At 35.6% G+C, this 20,967-nt stretch overlaps 1 protein-coding gene across 1 annotated transcript in view; it reads left to right on the forward strand.

Annotated features, from left to right (window-relative positions):
• The window catches only part of KSR1 (kinase suppressor of ras 1), a 92,912-nt gene extending 78,163 nt beyond the window's left edge, over positions 1-14,749 (forward strand). The window contains exons 16-19 of the mRNA XM_072405115.1: positions 719-871; positions 2,199-2,334; positions 3,339-3,472; positions 8,752-14,749. Coding sequence (XP_072261216.1) covers positions 719-871; positions 2,199-2,334; positions 3,339-3,472; positions 8,752-8,830 — 502 coding nt within the window. The 3' untranslated portion in view covers positions 8,831-14,749. The remainder of the gene's footprint in view (positions 1-718; positions 872-2,198; positions 2,335-3,338; positions 3,473-8,751) is intronic.
• The last annotated feature ends 6,218 nt before the right edge of the window (positions 14,750-20,967 follow it).

The following is a 20,967-nucleotide window of genomic DNA, read 5'->3' on the forward strand; positions in this document are numbered from 1 at the left end:
CAAAAGTAAATAAGTTTTGGTTAGGGGACAAAAGCCATGTTATACACAAGAGTGGTCTTATATTGATATTAAATGACAATGAGTATGAGAAATCTGCTCACCTACAGCAAGTTTCGGTGCTTAGTCAACATAGAGTAGTGGAGCATTTGTTAAAAACCCTTTTCTATATATAAATCAGTAAGTATTACATTCATTTTTACTAGGATTAAATCATATTAAAAACATGCATAGGATATTTAGGTGTATTAAAAACAAAGTACAAAAATATATTGCATTGCAGCTTACTAGTCTTTGAACACAGTGACTGCATTAGTTTTTTTTTTGATTTTTTGGCACTTTTTCCAACAACATACATTATGTCTTAGGGTGTCAATGCCCACCACCCATATTTTAACTATAGGGAAACAGTGTTGTAGGCCTAGGATAGGCATTTTTCTCTCTCCATAAGAGTCAAGTGTTCTGTGAGAAACAGAGCTAATAACACTGAGATTTTATTGCAGTATTGTCTTTTCACTACAGGCAGCATATAGTACTGATTTTGGTCAGCAAAAGAAACAAAAAATGACAAATGAGCTTGAACTGAAGAGAAGTACTGAGCACTGTTTTTCTGTGCCTTTATTCTGCCACAAAGGGGCTAGGGCTTTACACACTGTTCAACTTGAAGCCTTATGTAAAATTTAAATATATTTTTAATATTGTTTTTCTTGCTACTGAAATGCATCCTGCTTCTGTCTGTTAGGCGTGAGAATGAATTGACCTTGAGCCATGATTGGCTTTGCTTCCTGGCCCCAGAAATCGTACGTGAGATGGCTCCTGGGAAGGACGAAGATAAGCTCCCATTTTCCAAAGCTGCTGACGTTTATGCTTTTGGGTGAGGTTAAAAGTCATGTGTGAATCATATAAAGTATTTTTTTTTTTTTGTAGAGTGTCACATGATTGTGCTGACTTTCAGTCACATGACGTGTAATGAAGCGCATCTAAAATCACTGAAATGTAAAATATTGCAGTTTACCAGTCCTTAGATTTTAAATCACTGCAATAATTTTCTTTTTTTAGGCATTATTTTCCTTTCTATTACAAAATTACTAAATTACATCTTTAGTATGCAGTGTTGTTCATTAAGCACAGGGAAATAGGACTGCATAACACAATTCTTTTTTCTCCTTGAGGAAAGTGATTCTCTGTTCAGAAATAGCAGAAAACTACTAACTGATAGGAGTGCAACACAGGCAGAGATTTATCTGCTCAAAAGATTTCTTCTGGGATCATTTCAACTGCTATTTTTTTTTACAAATAAAAAAGATTTGTATTAATGAAAAAACTTTGTGTAATATTTAACAGAAGAAATAGGAACAGAAATTAAAAGTTATTTTTCAGGGTTTAAGGTGGCTTTTACTGTGTAAAATTTCTTTCTGTAGATCTAAGGCAATTTTCTTCACTTTTTCTTTACGTTTATTACCAGGGCATGTTTTCTGTTGGCCATTATGATGATCATTTTTTTTCTCCATGCATCATGCAGTTGTATGCATAGATCAACGGTTACATTAATATTAGTAATGTATAGAATATGTAACAATATATACAGAATATATAAATATTACATATAAAATATGTAAACATATATATCACTAAATACAAAACATATAAACAACGGCAAAGCATCCTGTTCCATTGTTAATTTCACAAAGTGAGGTAACCAAGCTATCACTCATTTAATTATTATTGAATAATGGTTTTTAAAATATGTGTCTTGGGCTTTACAATAATGAAGTGTAGCCATGTGTACAAATTAGAAATTTTGTCAAATTCCTTTGTTTGCTTCTCTGACATTTCCCATACTTATTGTGCAGTGCTGTTTAGTATGTTGGCGCTTTATAAATAAGTTGAAAAATAACACTACTAACAAACTGATCCTGTTCAGCTCTCTTCAGAATTAACACACCACTAAAGGACTAAGAGAATAGATACAACCCCCTTTCTGTCTCTGATTAATCCAGCTCTGTGTGCTCTAAGTTAGAGACATTCTATAATTTAGCAGCTACTGCAGGCCTGTCTATGGGAAGACCCATTGAAAAATGTCTTGGGAGCATTCTGTATTAAATATGTATTACATATTTATGTTTTAAATATAGTTTTGTAACAGTGTAAATATATAAAATGATAAATGTGATTTTGTTTTTTTTTCAAAACCAATATAGAACTGTGTGGTATGAACTTCAAGCTCGGGACTGGCCTTTCAAAATTCAAGCAGCAGAGGCTCTTATATGGCAAGTTGGAAGTGGGGAAGGTGTTAAGCAGCTGTTGTCCACCATCAGTCTTGGCAAAGAGGTTACTGTAAGTATTCTGTAAAGAATATTAAAACCACACTTAAAAACTGTCACTGTAGCAGCTAAATAATCAGATATTTGAACATGACCATAAACTACAAAGATATAGTGCACTTAGCATAACAAACATCTAAATAAAACCTTATTATGTAACAAAGTCTGCAGTTTATGTGAATAAATCTCAGAAACAAAATAATCCAGGGACTTCACTTAGAATATAGACTACTCCACCACAAATGTAAATTTGCTCCCACACAATCTTCATTCACATGTAGCTCAAGGTATTGTGCAGTGTGCCTAAAACAATTTCAGCCTATTTCCCAACCTTTATTGGTGTTTGGCCCCTCTCCTGAAACACCTTGACTACACAAAATCATTGGTGAACGGAAGGGTTAGGAAAAGCAGCAACCTGCTGGTGAAACTGCATATTTTATATTAGAACCCTGTCGTTTTTGGAGCACTTTACACTAACGTATGGCACCAACATGGTTATCTAACTTTACAGAGAAAAAAAAAAGTACAGGTAGTCCCCAAGTTAAGCACACCCGACATACAGACGCCTCCTAAATATCAAACGGGGCTTCCCTGCTCGTTCGTGTGCAGGACAGAGGTTTGATGGGAGGGAGGGAGGCAGTTCATATGACTTGCAGAAGAAGTCTTTTGCTGTTCTGCAAACTCTTGTTACTCTTTATTGACCAAGACAAACTCTGCAGTTGTTTATTTTTGCATATCAAATACAGCTTGCTCCAGAAGTTTATGTCCAGGCTTCATAAAGTTTTTTTTTGTTTGTAATTAACTCACAGTGTTGATTTTATACAGTAACTGACACCATGCTGCCTAATAATATGTTGGGACAAACATCTGTCCTAATTGCATTTAATAAAATATTGTACCCGTTCCAACTTGCATTCAAATTTAACAAACCGACAGTACCTATCTCGTATGTAACTCCCGGACTACCTGTACACATTCTTAAGATTTATCCTTCTTTTCTCTGAACTTGTTTTGTAGGAGATCCTTGCTGCTTGCTGGGCTTTTGATGTAAATGAAAGGCCAAGTTTTACCCACCTTATGGACATGCTGGAAAAGCTGCCAAAACTCAACCGGAGGCTGTCACATCCTGGTCACTTCTGGAAATCTGCAGAGTAAGTAGCTAGATACATTATGCCAATAACAGCAAGGGCTCTAGACTCACATAGGCATCTGTGACGCTGCTAAGGGGACACTGTGCTGGATATATAACTGCTAGATTATTAGAATATTCATAGCGGTCATTTACACTGAACTAATAATCCCAGATGCAAAAAGAACTTTGTTAGTTTCAAAAGTGATGATGGTTCTGGCTTACAAAATTGGAATAATGTTTTAATTGTTCAGTAGTGCTGGAAATGGCATTGATTAGTTTTTTTTTAAATTAAACCTGTTTTTAAAACAAATCTCGACAGAAGAAACTGAATATACAATAAAAATACATACCTAGAGGAGGCCCACAGGAAAAACTACAAAGACTTTACTTCTCCATCAATATCCATTATTCATTCAAGATAAATATAAATCTGATCACATGACTATAACCAAATGAGCTTATTGTACAAGATTTTCCCAACAAAAGAGATGCTTATTATTCTGATCTTAAAGACGTAGAAATAAGCATGTGTGATCAAAGTACTTTATGCCAATAGTCTGTGTAACCCATTGTGGTGTGTAACCAAAAAAAAAAAAAATACATGGGGCTTGGAAACATGGTGTAAACGGGGGACACAAGTGAGATATTTCACACGCGTAAGTTACTTTAAAGTAAACAAGACCATGACATCCTTATGAAAGTGCTAATTGCCTGGGTTTATTGCTGGTGTTTTTGTTTAATATGCATGAAAAGAATAAATTGCAATGAAATGGCAGAAAAAAAATTGATGTGTTCAAATTATAAGAAATAGTGTCTCAAGCTGCAGTGTCAAGCTATGTAAGCAAAGGATCAATACAAATTTAACTTTAGAACATACTAATTTTGTTAATAAAATCAAAGTGTTGGCTTGCAAGATTCCTTGACAACTTTGTCACCTTTTATTAATAATTCTGTTTTTCCCCATCTTCACCTTTTGGAATTTGTTGTTGATGTCCTCGTCATTGGCATTCTTTTTTTCCATTCTCCATGATCCTGTTGTGGGGCCTGGCGCACCTTGGATATCTCTGCAATGATTTGTACTGCTGATCCTTCAATACGCCTTCATGCTGCTTTACTTCTTTCTGCATCTCTGACATTTTTACTTTTTTCACTTTTCATGGACATTTCCAAAGACATTGGCACAAATTCTATACAAAGGACCAATTTTTTCAGCATGGAGTTCACATTCACTGCCCAGTAGCTAATAAATAAATTGTTTGCTTCATTCCATATTAAACCAGCATTCCGCACTGTTTTATGGTACTGAAGTTATTAAATTGTAAAGTCCTGGGTATTTTGCCATTCTGTAGTGGTAAATTTAAAAAAAGCAATGTTGACGCAGGCTCATATTTTATGGACATGCCAAGTAGCCATTACAAAAATGAAAGTACATGTTTAAGGAAGCAAAAAGATAACACATCTATTTCAATGTTTTTATTTTTCCATATATCACATAACATTTTTCATGAGCCGATTCTCTTTATTTTTTTAAGAATGCATATAAAGTTCAGATAGTTGCATATTTCACAAACAAATATGCTTCATATAAATTCTCCAAGCAAAACATTGATACTCTGTAGAAACAAAATGTAACCTCATAAGGATTAGCCATAATCTTTTTTGAAGAGGACAGCAACAAAAAACAAGAAATGCTAACCAGAAATACAGCCATCTCAAATGTAATACGAGATAAGGAAAATCCTTCAGAACTAATAGTTCCATATCAAGTCCTAGTTTTTACATAAATAGGCACAAAATAGAAGGGGAGGGGGAAAAAAGACAAAACGTAAAAGGGACAGTGGAAAGAAGAAAACAAAAAGAAAAGCCTCATTCATCAACTTAATATAATAATTGGCTACCATTGTACCTGGATGCCTTTGATCTTTAGAAGCTAAACAATTTGTATGGATATTCTATGTAGTTAGGAGGAAATGTATATCCTGTTGTTTACTGCAGCCAACTCTGCTCCTTGTTCCAAACATAATTTGCCACCTCTAGTATCTGCTTGGTATTTGTGACCTTACTAATACCACTATATATCTTTACTAATCTTTCTGTATTACTAATTACTTTACAATAATGTTAACGGTTGATTAACTATGTTTTCTCCTCCTCCTCATAGGTTATAGCTGCTGGCAATTTAACTGGGTTCTGCCTTGCATGCTTCCATGGTTCTTCTGCTAATCTACAGCTTCGTGGATACTTACCTTGCATCTACAAAACAAATAATCACCAATATTAGAATATCTTTTTAACCCTTGGATGTCTCTGCTGCTTTGATCTTTCCCATCTGCTGTTCTCTTGGTGTGGGCTGTTTGCTTGAATAACCAGTTCTGACTGCAAGAAACTACTTGGCACTAATTGTAGAACCAGCTATTTATCTTGTTTCACAAGCACCATGGGCCAGCAGTAACTTTTTTTTTAAAACAGGGTTACCAGCATTTTAGTGAATCATTGCACTGAGTGCTTTTCTTCTGTGTCCTTCTAACAAGCACTTTTGCAGCTTTTGTGTGTGTGTATATGTATGTACTTTTAAGATTGTCCATCAAATGACACCACTTCACAGTTTGCACAACTGTTCCACATTGTCTTACATTATACAAAACGGTAATATCTCCCCTTTTAGGTGTGAGAGTAAAAAAAAAAAGAAATTGCAATAAAAAATTGCTTTTGACTTTGGCATTTAAAATGGAGGAAATACTTCTAAAGGCTGAGGTGTTTCCTGTGGTCACTAAATAGATGCCTTTTTCTGTAACTAATTTAACATGGTTCAACCTACACTCCTCTTCCTTTTTGGAACTTTTAATTGATACCTGTTTTTAAAATTGGTGCTGTCAATTTTTAAACAAATGCCCCTTATTCACATGTGTTGCTATAAAATATTAAATCAATATTGCTTGTGCACAATAAGAGGAAGTTACAAGATGCAGTCTCCTGAGTTTTCTACAATACCCCTTTTCACTGGGACTTTACATTGCAGTATATTAGTCAACTAGATCATGGCAGAATGTTGACAGCCCTAACTGCACAAACTGCAGTACACATTGGGCCTGCTTTCCAATTATTCGAAGAGCTTTAGTTTGAGTTCTCTATCGTCAAACAATGATTACTTTACATACATTTGGGAGATAGCTACATTAGCAAGTAGAGTTCTCCTTTACTACCAAAATTCTGCAATCATTTTTTTTCTAACTAGCACACTTTACAGGTGCATAATACATAGCAATACATCTTTCATAAATAGATATAGTATACTGTACTTTTACAGATACTTACAAAAAGGCTTTTCTTTGTTCAAGAGATTAGGTTTCCCTTTCAAAGGGTAGGTTGTTTTTAACTTTTAAACTTTTTGCAAAAAGCAAGGCAATACTTTGTCAAACTTTGAGCAGCTTTGGTCAAACCCTTATGATATTCTTTAGTTTCAGTTTGGAAATGTTAAACACAGATCTTAAAGGAAATGCTATCACTTTAAAGTGCTGGAAGGCTCCATTACCAACTATGTTGAGAGCCACCTCAAACAAGGTGCTAGTAGGCTTTATTACTAATTGGAACTTGTTGAAAGCCTGCTCAAGCTGGCTAGCAACTTGTGACAGGTCTTTCCCATGCATGGGTATGTCAAGGTTAAAAAAAAACATGTATGCAGTACACGCATTTTACCTATGGTACCTTGGTACAGAAAATACCTATTGATCTGCTAGAAATTCACTCGGATCATGTCCTGTATTGAGGTGACATCAAACAGCATTTTTGATGTCTGAAAGGTGTCAGGCCTGCTGATACTCTTTTTGTTAAAATACTTAAGGTGGACCTAAACTAAAATTTTTACTTTACATAAAAGGGTAGACAATTATTAAAAGAATTAGAGGAGATATTTTCCTATATTAAGGGGAAAGAGATGCCAATCTCACGCCAATGTCACACAATTTCATGCCTGCACAGTGCGAGATTAAGTAATGTACCCAGAACAAGGAAGACAAGATGAAAGACAATTCCAGGACGGCGCAGGATCCAATCGAGGATATCTCCAGTGCGATCGAGGGATCTGGGAAATTAAAGGTGTTTTAATTTTTTTTTTTTTAACTTTCAGTTTAGTTTCCCTTTAACTAATCCCACTGCCTTCCTATCCACAGCATAGGACTAATTATTATTAATATTATTATTATTATTACACAGTATTTAGATAGCGCCATCATATTACGCAGCGCTGTACAAAGTCCATAGTCGTGTCACTAAGTGTCACTCAAAGGAGCGCACAATCTAATGTCCCTACTATAGTCATATGTCATTTTTGAGAAGCCATTTAAACTCACTGCATGTTTTTGGGATGTGGGAGGAAACTGGAGTACCCGGAGGAAACCCAGTAATTGACATACAGTCCTCAAACAACACAAAAAAAAAAAAAAAGACTAAATCATGTTTGTAAGCTTATACATGAATGCCCAGAAGACACTAGACAACTATGACTTTATCACAAAATTAACGCAATTAAACAGAAATACCAAAATGCTTCCAATGGTATGTTTAACAGACCAAAATAGGAGTTCATCCCTATATACACCCTATTCAGTTCATCCCCATATACATCCCTTGTATTTATACACTTTAGGATCTGTGTTTAAAGTTCCCAAGGCTGGGTTAGAAATTTTCCAATAGCTTACTTCACATGGTGCTCTCAGACAAGCTGAACCCTCTGTTAACAAATCCCGGCACAAAAAAAAATGAAAATGAAAGTGATGGTAGCATAAAACAGTACGCTGCATCCAGCTACGCAGTCTGAAAATCTAATCTTCTGCTGATGTATGCAAGTTATATTTAGTATCTTGTTTTTAACATTTAGTTTTCAACTGGGTCACCAGTTGAATTTTTGCAACTTCCACTTCTCTGATATCCAGTCTCGTAATTAGTGTTCAATGAAAAACGGAACCTAAAGACACCTGATTCTGCTGCAATAGTCAGCTGTGTGGAAGTTGTGAAAAGGTCATGTGTATGACCTAATACATATATGAGCATGACAAAGCCATAATGATTTCACTTGCTGGAAATCTTGTAATACACTGATACAAAACATATACTGTAAAAGGGCAAAATTGCTTACCTATTGCATATAATTGCTTTAGCTATGTAACTTTGTGAGTGGCTTTTGTTGGACAATCTTGCACCCATACCTGATTATAATGATTTTGTGAATGACGTGCAACTTGAAATGTTTTTGTTAATTGGTCTAACATAGACATGTTTGTTTTGTTCCCCTTCTTTCAGCATTAACAGTAGCAAAAGTATTCCCCGTTTTGAAAGGTTTGGCCTTGGAGTCTTGGAGCAGGGTAACCAAAAGATCTAGTCTGCTGAGCGATATCTCAGTGTCATGTTCATGGTTAGTTCTGTACCCACCATCAGAGGTTCAGATTGCAGCCAGGGATGACTCCCTCTGTTGGATTTCTTCTCTCTGTTTTACTGAATTTACATTAACCCATTCTGCACTGAACAGGAGGAATGCAGTGCCTTGCCAACCCCTTCCAGAGCTGAATGGATTAAGCCTTAACTCTACCTGCTGTGTTTGTTGTTTACATATGATTTAGGCATGTGAGTTGTATTGTTGGTGAAAATGATTTAATGTGACTGACTTCTTGGATTTTCTTTTTATCAGCTGTACTATTGTTTAGAAACCCTTTGTTAGTAGTGGTTGACAATATATTTAAATTATGCTTTGTTCCTAAGCCATAAAGGATTTTTGAGTGGCAATATCTAAATGTAAAAAATTCTGCCTAAAAATATGTATCAATATAAAAAAATTACTAATTAAACAGGGTTATTTGCTGGAAAAAAAATAATTCATGACTGTGAATGGTCTTTAAGACTTTCATATGCAAACTGTGATGCTTGATAAAAAAAAAAAAAGCAACTGCACAGATACAGGCTTTGTTCATGGCCTGGGACTTCTTATACAAAAAATCTTTTCTATAAATATGTTTTTTAGGTGACATTTTACCCCAAATTTTCAAGAATATAAAGCTACCTTAATTCCCTTTATGTTGGCCTGAAAAACAATAGCCCTGATATCTCTGAATTCCATGTGAACGTGAGCCCCTTTGGACTGTGACAACCTTCAAAAGGCTTTTAGAAATCCAGTGAGTCCCATAAATATCTTTCATTTACACATATAGGGAGGATGTGTAAAGGGCTCTAAAAGTGGAGCTTTAGGTTACATGAAAATTGAAGCTTTCTGTGGGACTCTTTCAGCACTAAAAGGAAAAATGCTCAATTTTGTTTAGGGGGAATATAAAAGCAAATATACTTTCCATTTCTCTCCCTCCCACAAGGACCAGCACTCTTCTCCTCCCCAGCACTTCTCGTTATGATTGGGCCCATGGTGTTGCTGCTTACAGTGTAGGACTACTGCTCCTTCATTGTACATAATGACCTGCAACCAAAAGAGTGTTAAAGGAAAGCAGCTTTGGTGTAGCAGTCATGCAGCTAGAAGGGAGCTTGCTGGTGTGAGCAAAAAAATTAACCTAAATGTTTGTCTTGGCATGTGGGATTGAATCCTACAGCGGAATAGATATCACATTAACTATTTGAGAAGGAGTATAATAATAGGATCCAACTCAACGGCGATCCCCATCAAGCTTTACAGATACAATTGTATACCTCATTTAAGGTTACTTTTGAGTTTGCTGCAAATTTGCAAACTTTTAGGGTAAGATTTTTTTCTTTTCTTAGAGAAGTCAAGGAAGTAGGTTTGCAGAAATCTGCTTTCGTAAGACAAAAACACAAATGCTGTGTGGTCTCTTAAAGTGAGAAGTGGAAACAGGGTGGAATAACTGACAGCAGTACACAAAGATTCTACAACCTAGGATAAAAGAATTGTCATTTGATCTAACAGTAGTTACTCAATTATGAAATAATTGTAAGCTTTCATTACATTTCATTTCAAGTCCTCTTAGACCTGTTTTTCTGAAATAGTCCACGTATATATTGTGCATTATCTAATACATTCTTATGCACACATTTGTGTGCATTTAACAATATTTTTTCTGCTATATTATTATCTATGCTTACATTATCAGGTTGAGAGCAAAAGATACCCATATTTCTTATGAAGACCCCTGCCTTTCTGTAAAATGGTAAATACTTGTATTGTGTTTTTAGTGAAGCGTCTTAACACAAGGGTTGCAAAAGCTGGTTTTGCAGCAAAAAAAAAAGGTACACTTATTTGCAAAGGCCTCCCAATCCAAAACTCTTAGTATTTTTTTTTTTTTGAATGAAATGAAATGAAAACTTGCAAACATATTTTCCTTACCCAAGGCCTTTACCTGCAAGGCCTAGATGAAGGTGACATCGCCATCCTTCTGGCAAGATATCAGCCTAAATATCACTACATCTCACAACATCATCAAATTATGGGAATATGTTGGAAGGATGGAGATGTTACCATCAGTAATACAGAAGCTGGGGGTAGGGTAAGTAAATTACCATTTTATTCTTTTTTTTTTTTTTTTTTCCTTTTTAACTTTACTGCAGTATTTAGACATGGTAGGGAGACTCCAGTAAATAAGTGGACCATGGCCTGGAATGACACCCTTTCTTGTTGGAATTGGAACTGCACATAACTTGGTTCAAAGAATACCCTTGATAGCAGATTCCATAACTGTGGTTAAGAGCGTGTTCATAGATAGATGGGATAAAAGGGTGTCAGAAAAAAATTTGTGCTGCATGTTTGGTAGGTATTATTCCATTCAAGCCAGTAAAATGTGGTCCCTTTAAACATGCAAAACATCTGAAAATATGTGAAATCTGAGTAGCTCTAGAAATGTTACTTAATTGAGATTTGCCAAGGGTGGGCTGAGGGAAGGGGGTCAGGGATTTGATAGGAAATAAACATATGTCCTACTACATCATTAGGGCTTCATTAAGAAAATTCCTGATTTCATTTTTTCCCATTTGACCCAGTTACATATATAATTTTAGGGCATTCATATACTACATATGTGTTTTATAGGCTTGTAAAAAAAAAAAATAACTGGCAACTCTTAACTTTAAGGGAGTTGTCTTTTTTCATAGTGTTTACAGGTTTGTGAATGATTACCTACCTAGTTTTTATCTAAAGTTTGATCTTTTGTCTTTTAATCCAGGAAATGTTCACTTTAACAATAAAGTCCTTTCATGTAAAAAGGTAACAATAGTGTTAAAGTGCAGGCCTGTGGTTTTCAGAGGTACCTGTATTAGCCATGAAGTGTATCCCTATGACCTTCTTAGATTTTCAGACCCAGGGCAGTGTTGACTTCTCCCCAAAATATTATTCGGTGTCACCCCCTTTTTATGCTAAGCCTTACCCCTGTAAAGCATTAACATTTTCAATTAATTATAATTCTTCCATGAAGTGTTTTGTTAAGGCACTTGCTCTTATAGGTGACAAAGCATTGTCCCTGGCTCCTAATTGCTTTCCTTTGTTGTCACCTTGTCACATGTACCTCCAGTGTAGACTTTAAGTGACTGTGTTGAAAGGTAATGTGCAGGCATTTTCCAGTATGGTCACTATAAGGATTCAATCTACAACAACCTTTCTTAACCTTTTTAAAATCTGGAAACCTTTGAAAAAACTCCCAGGTCTTCAGGGAACATTAGTACACTAGTGTGGTGGAAGAATGCAACCCTTACAGATGGCCAAAAAGATAACTGCTGCCAGTTAAACTGACCTGGTATGAACAAAATTGCTCATTTCTCAAACAAAACTTTTCAATATTTTTAATAATTTTCAGAATAAGACAAACAAAAGAAATTGAACAACAGAAACAAGAAGAACACAAAAAGAAAAAACATAGGCAAAATATCCTTGCAAAGTAAAATGAGTCCACCATACAGAGGTCAGAGATATTAACATACAAGATTAGAAGAAGATAAATACTTCACATATAATACATATGCATTATAGCGTGACATGACAATCTTCACAGTTACTTAAATAGGGAACAAAAGGGTTTATCACCTTAAAGGGGGAAATGGGAGACGGAAGCAAAGAAAGAAGAGGAGGAACTAACCAGCTTTTTAACACAAGGTTTATTTGAATATGTGTATAATTCATGGGCCCCATATATTGTCAAATGCAAGGAGGTTAGAAACAACTTTTCTAAAAGAAAATCCAGGTATCTATGATATACAATGCTTTAATAAATTAAAAGTCATCCAGGTATGGATAGAATCTATGTAAATCCCAAGCTCTAGTACAGATTTGAATCAAGTAAATACTGACAACCTAATTTAAACTTTCAAAACCAAAGGCTCTAAAAGACCAGCAATACATAAAGTATTATAGAAAACCAAACATTTACTCGCCCTTTTAGTATTGTACTGCAAAATATGATATGCAAGAAAAATAATAAACTTATAAATAGGTACTTTTTGAAGACAATTTTTAATGATGTCTTACAGTGGAGAATCAAATATATAGGTACACAATCTCTGCCCGAAATGCTTTTGCATTGCCTCTTTTGGCTGCAGAAAACTAATCAGAACATTGTTCCAGTATTGTGTTTTATATATTTAGAATGTGAATCAAAAATTGGTACAGCCTTGTAATCACCCCCCAATAAATTCTGCATTCTCTTAGCCCGTCAGCTCTCATCAGAGGCATTCATATTTATAATGACTTCCTCCATGAAAACTTCTGATTGCTCATTTGTTCAAGGGAAGTTGATGACATCATTCCCATGTGTTTGACCATATCTAAACTTTAAAAGCATTGCCTTGAATGATGTGTCTTATTTGTAAAAAAACAATTTTTATAGAGGTAAAAAAGAATTCCCTTTTCAAATATTTTGATTGGTGTTTTTTAGGCATGTGGTTTACTGTATGAGCCACATCATTTGTAAAAGCTGAGTAAAGGTTGAGATGGTTACTAATAACACTTTGCAGTGTAGGCGTGCTTTTTTTTTATAACTAGGTGGTAGTTCATAATGCTTTTCTTCTTTTTATATATCCTTTATTTTTATTTTTTTTCTCTTTCAAACTTTTAGTAGTTCAAAGAACTTTTAGTAGTACTGTTTTTCTGGATAACGTTAAGCTCCTAAACTTTTATGAATCAATTTTCTTGTTTGCTGAGATAGTTAAAAAACCTAAAATGGGTTGTAATTTTCTGTTTTCCCACTTCTCACTGATAGAGACATACATTGTAAAAATGACTGGTTACAAATTTAGCATGCATTTTTAATACTGACATGTTCTAGAGAGCACAAACACAAATGTTTTTGTTAAATAAAGATTCCCCCAATGGTGGATATTATGGGATGTGTTTCAGTTTGGTAGTAGTGGCCCCTGACGAATATACTGCTTTGTACATTAGGTGACTTTATCTTGTAGAGCCCCATACAAAAGGACACAGGTGCCATTTACTTTATAATGCCCATTAAACCCATAACACAATTTAAGCATCAGTAAGACATTGCTTTAAAATAAAGCATTTCATATCTATATGGGAAAATATTACAAATAGACCACTTTTATTATTACCTGATTGCATGGTGTATACTGCCAACAAGCTGTACAGATAGCTCTAAAGGCAGAAACTAAATCCAATATTTGATATCGGTCATACAGGAAAGCATGCAGTTGCCCACAAAAGCCTGTGTGCAATCTGGATACAATCAGGCAAGAGAAAAAAAATAAAAAAAGTGACCTGAGGATTTCAAAACTGCAAAGCATTAGCATTTATACATGCAATATACATAAAAAAACAATAATTGAACAGAGGATTACCTAAACACTGACATTAAATTGTGTAATTTTTTTCATATTTGGTTTTCTGCAGTAGTGTTGAATTTGCATTTTTTTATCCCATGTCTGTTTTTTTCTTTAGAAGTGTTTTTTTTTAAAAGGACCACTAAATTTAAATGTGACCGTTTAGTAATATTCTTTCTTGTGGTGTGGTAAGGGAGTGAATAGCACTGTAAAATCTGTATCCATTTAGACCTGTAAATGTGGAAAATGTTTTATTTGGCTGTACATTACTGCTCTATTGGCTGACTCTGTACCATGGTGTAATGGACATGTATCTTTTTGAATGTGATGTAAAATTTTGTACAGTAAAAATTTTTATATTTTCTATCAACTGAGTTTGTCTTCCAGAATTGCTATTAATTTAAACAGTTAGTATTAACAAAGGTTCTGTATTAGTTATGCAACCAGCAAAAGTGCACTCCTATGCTATTGAAATTCTGGATATTTAGGATTCTTTAAAGTCAATAAATCCATGCTACCAAAAAAATAGTTGTGTTTTATTTCTTTGTTATTTTATTTCTTTCATGACCTAAATACAGATGGTGTATAAAAGGGTTTGGATTTTAATAACTTAAAAAATACTTGTTAAAAAGTCTAAAATAACAAATCATCTGAATGCAATGTAGTACATTTTATGCATCATGTCACACACAGACATTGTTAATTTTGCATTTTTGAAAGCTCATCACACAGCTGTGTGTTTGGGATCCTTTTAATAATAAATGACAATCCAGCATACCAGCACATGTGCTGAGTTGTAGTAATGAACACTTTTCTTCATGGCACTAGTGTAAAATAGCCTTAAATCAACTTGGTCTTATAGATACTCAAAAGCACCATCCTTGTCCCCAGGTTTTATGTACTACACACATACTGCAACAATTCTAACATTTATGTTTTTTTTGTCCAGGAATTACCAACAGTATGGTAATGTGTTCAATCTACAGACAAGGACTGTACCTGTGTCAATTATATGAGATTTGATTTTAATACATTTTTATTTCATTTCAAAACAAGGGTTAGTACAATCATGTTCAGTACAAATATCTTACAAGTCAGTTGGAAACATAGAACAGAATACATAATTTTAGCTAATCCAGAACAATACTGTAGCTGCACAGTTTTCATGCATTGTTACAGTAACATTCAACAGCGTTGCATTCACCTAACAAACTGTTTTCAGTCTAGACAAAATGATTGAACCTACACTTATTGAAAACATGGGGATCGGGATGGTGGAATAACAGGTGATGGGTAGATACCAACTAAAGAAAGGGGGGGGTGTTCCGGTCTATGCTAATGCAGAATGAAGAAGGGCTAGATCCACTTGCAAAGCTGAAACTGGATTTTGTATTTGCTATAGGCTTGATATCAAAACCGGGTTTAAATAATAATAAATTGTATTTATATAGCAGGAACATATTTGCAGCACTGTACGTTAAAAAGGGGTTGCAAATGACAGACAGAAAGTGACACAGGAGGAGAGGACCCTGCCCAAAATGAGACAACTAATACATTAACCACGGTTCCCAAATGTTTGCAAAATTTTGGTAGGTATTATTTAGGGTACTGGATAATTTTTAAATAGTAAATGTGTTATCCATCCTGGCCATGTGTTACAGGAGTATCTGTTTTATTCCAGTTTTTGGATATTATCTGTTTAGCTGCTTATAGGATATAGGTACACAATTTGAATTTAGATATTAGTGGGCGTTGAGGGCTTGAAGTGAAGCAGGGCAAGCCAGAGAGCCCTGGGTATGTACACCTGAAATACGCTATTCAAAAAGTTTTAAAGATTTGGCTCCAGAACCTGATGAGGAATGGACAGGTTCACCATACATGCTATTCAGTACCCATTTAGCCCTAACCTTTAAAACAGAGACCTGTGTTGTACTTGGAAAAAAAGTTTCATTCTAACAGGTACCAGGTACCATCCTATCGTGACCTTGTATGCAGATTCCAACATAGTGAGTTTGGAGGAGCAAGATTCCATTCTGGACCATGTGAAACCACTCATCATTGGATTTATTGCCCTTCAGATCCTTTTTCCAAGTGTAGGTGTGCACCCTGGCTCCAGTGGTTTTATTAAGTTCTGAGTATATCAAAAATAATAATTGATTATATAATTTCTGGACTATTAAAGGTTACAGTATATTTTCTCTGAACAATGAGAGAGTTTATTGATGAAATTTACTGTGCTTCTTTGTTCCCAACACATTGTGGAATCAATGCAGAAATTGTACTCGTCTGAAACTAGATTTTGTGTTTGGAGTATTTAAAGCAGAACTCCAGATTGCTTTACCTGCCACATCATTTTGATTTCATCCTAAATAAATACTAATAAATCCGGTTCAGGAAAAAATAAATTGAAGGATGTATTATGGCCCATACACACATGTACACTGCTGCAGCACATATGCATGAATACACACTTATTTCAATTGTTTACCACAGTGATTAAAAAAAAAAAAATCAGATATGCATTTTTTGGGGCAGCATGCTGGAACACAGTACATATTGTACACAGACATTGTGCAGCAGAAGGTGCATTGGAGTGCTATTCAGAATAAATATCACTGAATTGAGGTTTGAGATGTGCATGACAGTAATGCACTCCATACAGCAACACATATATGTGAAAGGGCCCTTAAAATTACAGAACAACATTGATTTGTGTCTTTTAGATCTGCCTGGTGTTCAGCTTCAATACCAGATGTCAATGATTAATAATTAACGGAATATGTTATGCAAGAAAAAATTAAGTCTGCCATTGCTGAAGTGTGTCTTTGAGAATGTTTGTTCTTGGCTGTCATTCAGATCCAAAGGTAACCACTGACCAGAAACCTGGAAGTATATAGATAAGAAATTCTGACTCTTTCATACACTGCATGCATGTTCCAGGTTTGTCAGTTAAAAGTATTTCATAGGATGCAAATGGAATTTTTTAAGGCCAAAAATGGATCAGCTGTATGTATAAAATAACATGTTTTCATTTTGTAGTATGTTAACATTGGCATGTGATTAGGTTTTTATAAAGATCATAGGGTGATTATGGTTAGGTTTCTTTATCCAAATTTTGTCAATATTATCCCAAATAAAGATTTTGATTTTAGATATACTTTGACTCATCAGACCACTAGTTCTAACCTGGAAGCAACCAGGTATCAGGTTCAGAAGTGGCTACAGACATGAGATTGTTGTATCATCTAATTGCAAAATATAAGTGTAAGCATTTTAAAGTATTCCTTAGAGCTGACCTGCACTCCGTCATCAGTGTTGACATCACTGTCCGCCATTCTGGCTCCATCTGCAGTACTTTAGGGACCTGTAAACTGTAAAAGAGGTATACAGGGTCTCTACTGCAATAAAACTTTCGCTACTAGCACATTTTTGTTTACCTTAACATAACTTGAGCTTTTGTAAGGAATCAATTTTTTCTATTTGTACAAGCCTCCTAAATGACATAAAGCTATCCAAAATACTTATAAACAATATAACCATAATAGGAAGAACTGATTCATAACGTTCAGGGAGATGATATGATTGGGAAGACATTCTTCCATTAACCCTTACTGGATGGGTAATGGACCTTTGGTTTACAGAAGGCTCCTTTCACAATTCTAATGTGCCCGGGAGCAGAAAACCAAACCACAGGGTATTGCAGTTGCATGTGTTACATGGCTTCCTCCAGAAGCAGAAAAGCAACTGTGACCAGAAGTGACTTGTTGCTTCAGAGAATTGTGCCACGAGCCACCACATTCACAGTTACCTGTGAATAGTTCCCAACTATTCCTATTCAGTTAAAGCGTGGTTATGCCTGGGGTAGAACACTGGTCAGCTGCATGTCTGAAGTGGCCTTAAGTATTCTAAGTAGTAAAATACAGTTTTCACCTTTTTTTGCATGCTGATGGTGACAATGGTAAAATATTACTGTACACCTGCATGTGACAGGGTGGTAACAAAAGAAATTTGTGAGACAGGGACAGAAAGAGTTTGAAGAGGGATCTTTCCTGCAGGATTGTCTGGTGGTATTTAATGAGAACTGCAGATATGAAAAGAGTGAGATTTCTAACAATATGTTATATGTGATTAGGATAGGTAATCTCCCCATTGTTGTATTTGTTGTATTATAAAATGGAATAGTTAAATGATGATTTAATGTCATATAATCTAATAGAACAGTGTTAAGTTGTATTGCTCATAGTAGTTTTTAGATTGATAACCTGTACCATTTAGTTAAATGCACTGATTTCTCTTGTTTTTTTTTTCCAGTTTTTTATTATTCAGCAGAAGACCCTGAGTATGTGGACAAAACAAGCTAGCCTGGTGTTTGCTCTTCCATCATATCTTCTCTGCTCATTGGAATCACTAGAAACTGTACACTTTGTCTGTGTTTGTAGGATTGTTTCATATATCCAGTCTGTAAATATTACAGTGCTAGGGTAGAGTAGTAAATAGGGTTTATCTACCCGTTAGGCATTTTTTAAGATAAGCTGTTGGTTTTGTTAGGTCTGTGTTGCAGGGTGCATAGGGTTAAGTGCTTACCTCACCTTTATATAATTTAAAGTGACTTTCTAGACCACAGTGAAAACTGGACTTTTACAAGTCTACTATAATCTGAACACAGTCCAAATATGTTCACCTTTCTAATGCTGTGTTAGTAGCAAATTACCTTTTGATCCTGCCATTTCTGTAAATTGATATTTTATTCTCATGCTGCCCTGACAACACTATGCACCTGCTGTGGCTAATACTACAAAGGTTGTCAGCACCAGGATGCTGCATTACTTTATTAGCTATGCATAGTCACTGGGAATATCAAATACTTTATCCATTGAAAATGTAATAGACTCTGACACCGCTAAGCCTGGACAGGCTCATACAGCAGATCATTCCCATGTCTATATGTCAGTCCTTGCGATAATCTTCCTTCCACTTTGTCCTCTCTAGGAGGGCAGGGGTGTGCTGTGTATATGGACAGACTACAGGTCAAACCCAATTCATCTCAGATCTAGCCAGAAGGCTGGGTGATGTTGTTGTGTACTGAATTGTTCTGACACAATCCCCTGTGAGATTAACTTGTTTGATGCAACAATGACAAACAAACATGAGCCAGGAGACTTAAGCTACGTACACACTTCCAATTATTATCGTTGTTAAACGAACGACGAACGATCCTGCACCATTTCTACGAACGATCGTATAGCACGGATCCTGCACATACAGATAACGACACGATCGTTCGTAGATATTGTACACACAATAGATACGATCGTTTGAGCGATACAGGGAGTGACGTGCACGACAGGAAGTGAACGAACGTTCGTTCGTCACGCATGCTCAGACCATGGACGATCAACGAACGATCGTACACACGAACGATGGTCAACGATCGTCGTCCAATCCGATCCGCCGGTCCGGTCGTTCGTTTCCAACGACTTTCCTCGTTCGTCGGCGTCGTTGGTTAATTTTTTTACGAACGATTTTTGCCCAATCGATCGTTCGTCCGTTCGTCGTTCATTTTGAACGATAAAAATTGGAAGTGTGTACGCAGCTTTAGAAACACAGTTTGGTGGCCTGAATACCTCTCTGCAAATGGCTGAAGCCCAACGTTTTATCATGCTTTGCCATCAGTAATTTGATGTTTTTCTAAGGCTAGGTACACATGTGCAATTGTTCTCGTCTGATAATAATCTCGCCCCAGAATCTTCCATCGTCCGAACAACAACCCTGGTGGATCCACAGACGATGGACGACGAATGATCGTAAGAGTTAGCTCCGCATTGGCCACATCTGGCATTTCCAGCACTCCCACTCAGATATACTTTTACTTGCTACTCCAAGGCATGGACTTGAATGGTTAGATTTTCATATAAAATTTTTTTTATATTGTTTGCCTTTGCAAAAAGGTTACCATTGAAATTTAACTCACAAGGCTAAAAATAAAGAAAGAGGCCTCTTTCTCTATTATAAGCTTGTTCCAGATTGAATGTGAAGCAAAATCTCTTTGTTTCATTATGAAAAGGGTTTATATTTAATGAGAAGGAAATATTTCCTCAATTTTTTCAATAAATTTCAAGGTTGGCCCGTGACTTTGTCTAAAGTTTTTAATTTTGGCCCTTTGTGTGTTTAAGTTTGACACCCCTGTTGTAAATGATTGTGAAAGATCCTTACTAGCGGCAATTATTGCATGTGTGTCATTGCCTTAGAGAAGTCTGATTTAATCTGCATCTAATCTTAGTAAATGCATCCTCAGAATAGAAGAAAAAGATTTTCCATCATACCTTTACCTTTTTAGCACCCTATTTTAGGGGGTAAGTGCTTTCTTCTAATGTAAATTTGGAGCCATAATGAATGCTTCAGTATTGTTATTTTTAAACATTTACACAACTTTTTTACTTGTTTATTATTTTTTTTAAAAAATAATCTGTATATATCTTTTCCTTGTCTATGTATCAGACATTTTGTCCTATTTCAGACTTGCGGTCAAGCATGGTGTACTGCATTCTCGCCTCATTCAACCTAATTGGAGTGGTTGGAAACCACTTTGGTCATTGGACTGCTTATGCATCCTTGTTCAGTTCCTAGGAGCAACATAAAGCTTCTGGTTGTGCAGTTGCCTTTCCTCCTCTGAAAGGAATAACCACACTTCTGAAAACACAAAGGAAATACCTGCAAACACCTCACCTGTGCTGCAGTGTGCAG

The sequence above is a fragment of the Pyxicephalus adspersus genome, chromosome 1 (genome assembly GCF_032062135.1).
Source record: "Pyxicephalus adspersus chromosome 1, UCB_Pads_2.0, whole genome shotgun sequence".
Taxonomy (NCBI): domain Eukaryota; kingdom Metazoa; phylum Chordata; class Amphibia; order Anura; family Pyxicephalidae; genus Pyxicephalus; species Pyxicephalus adspersus.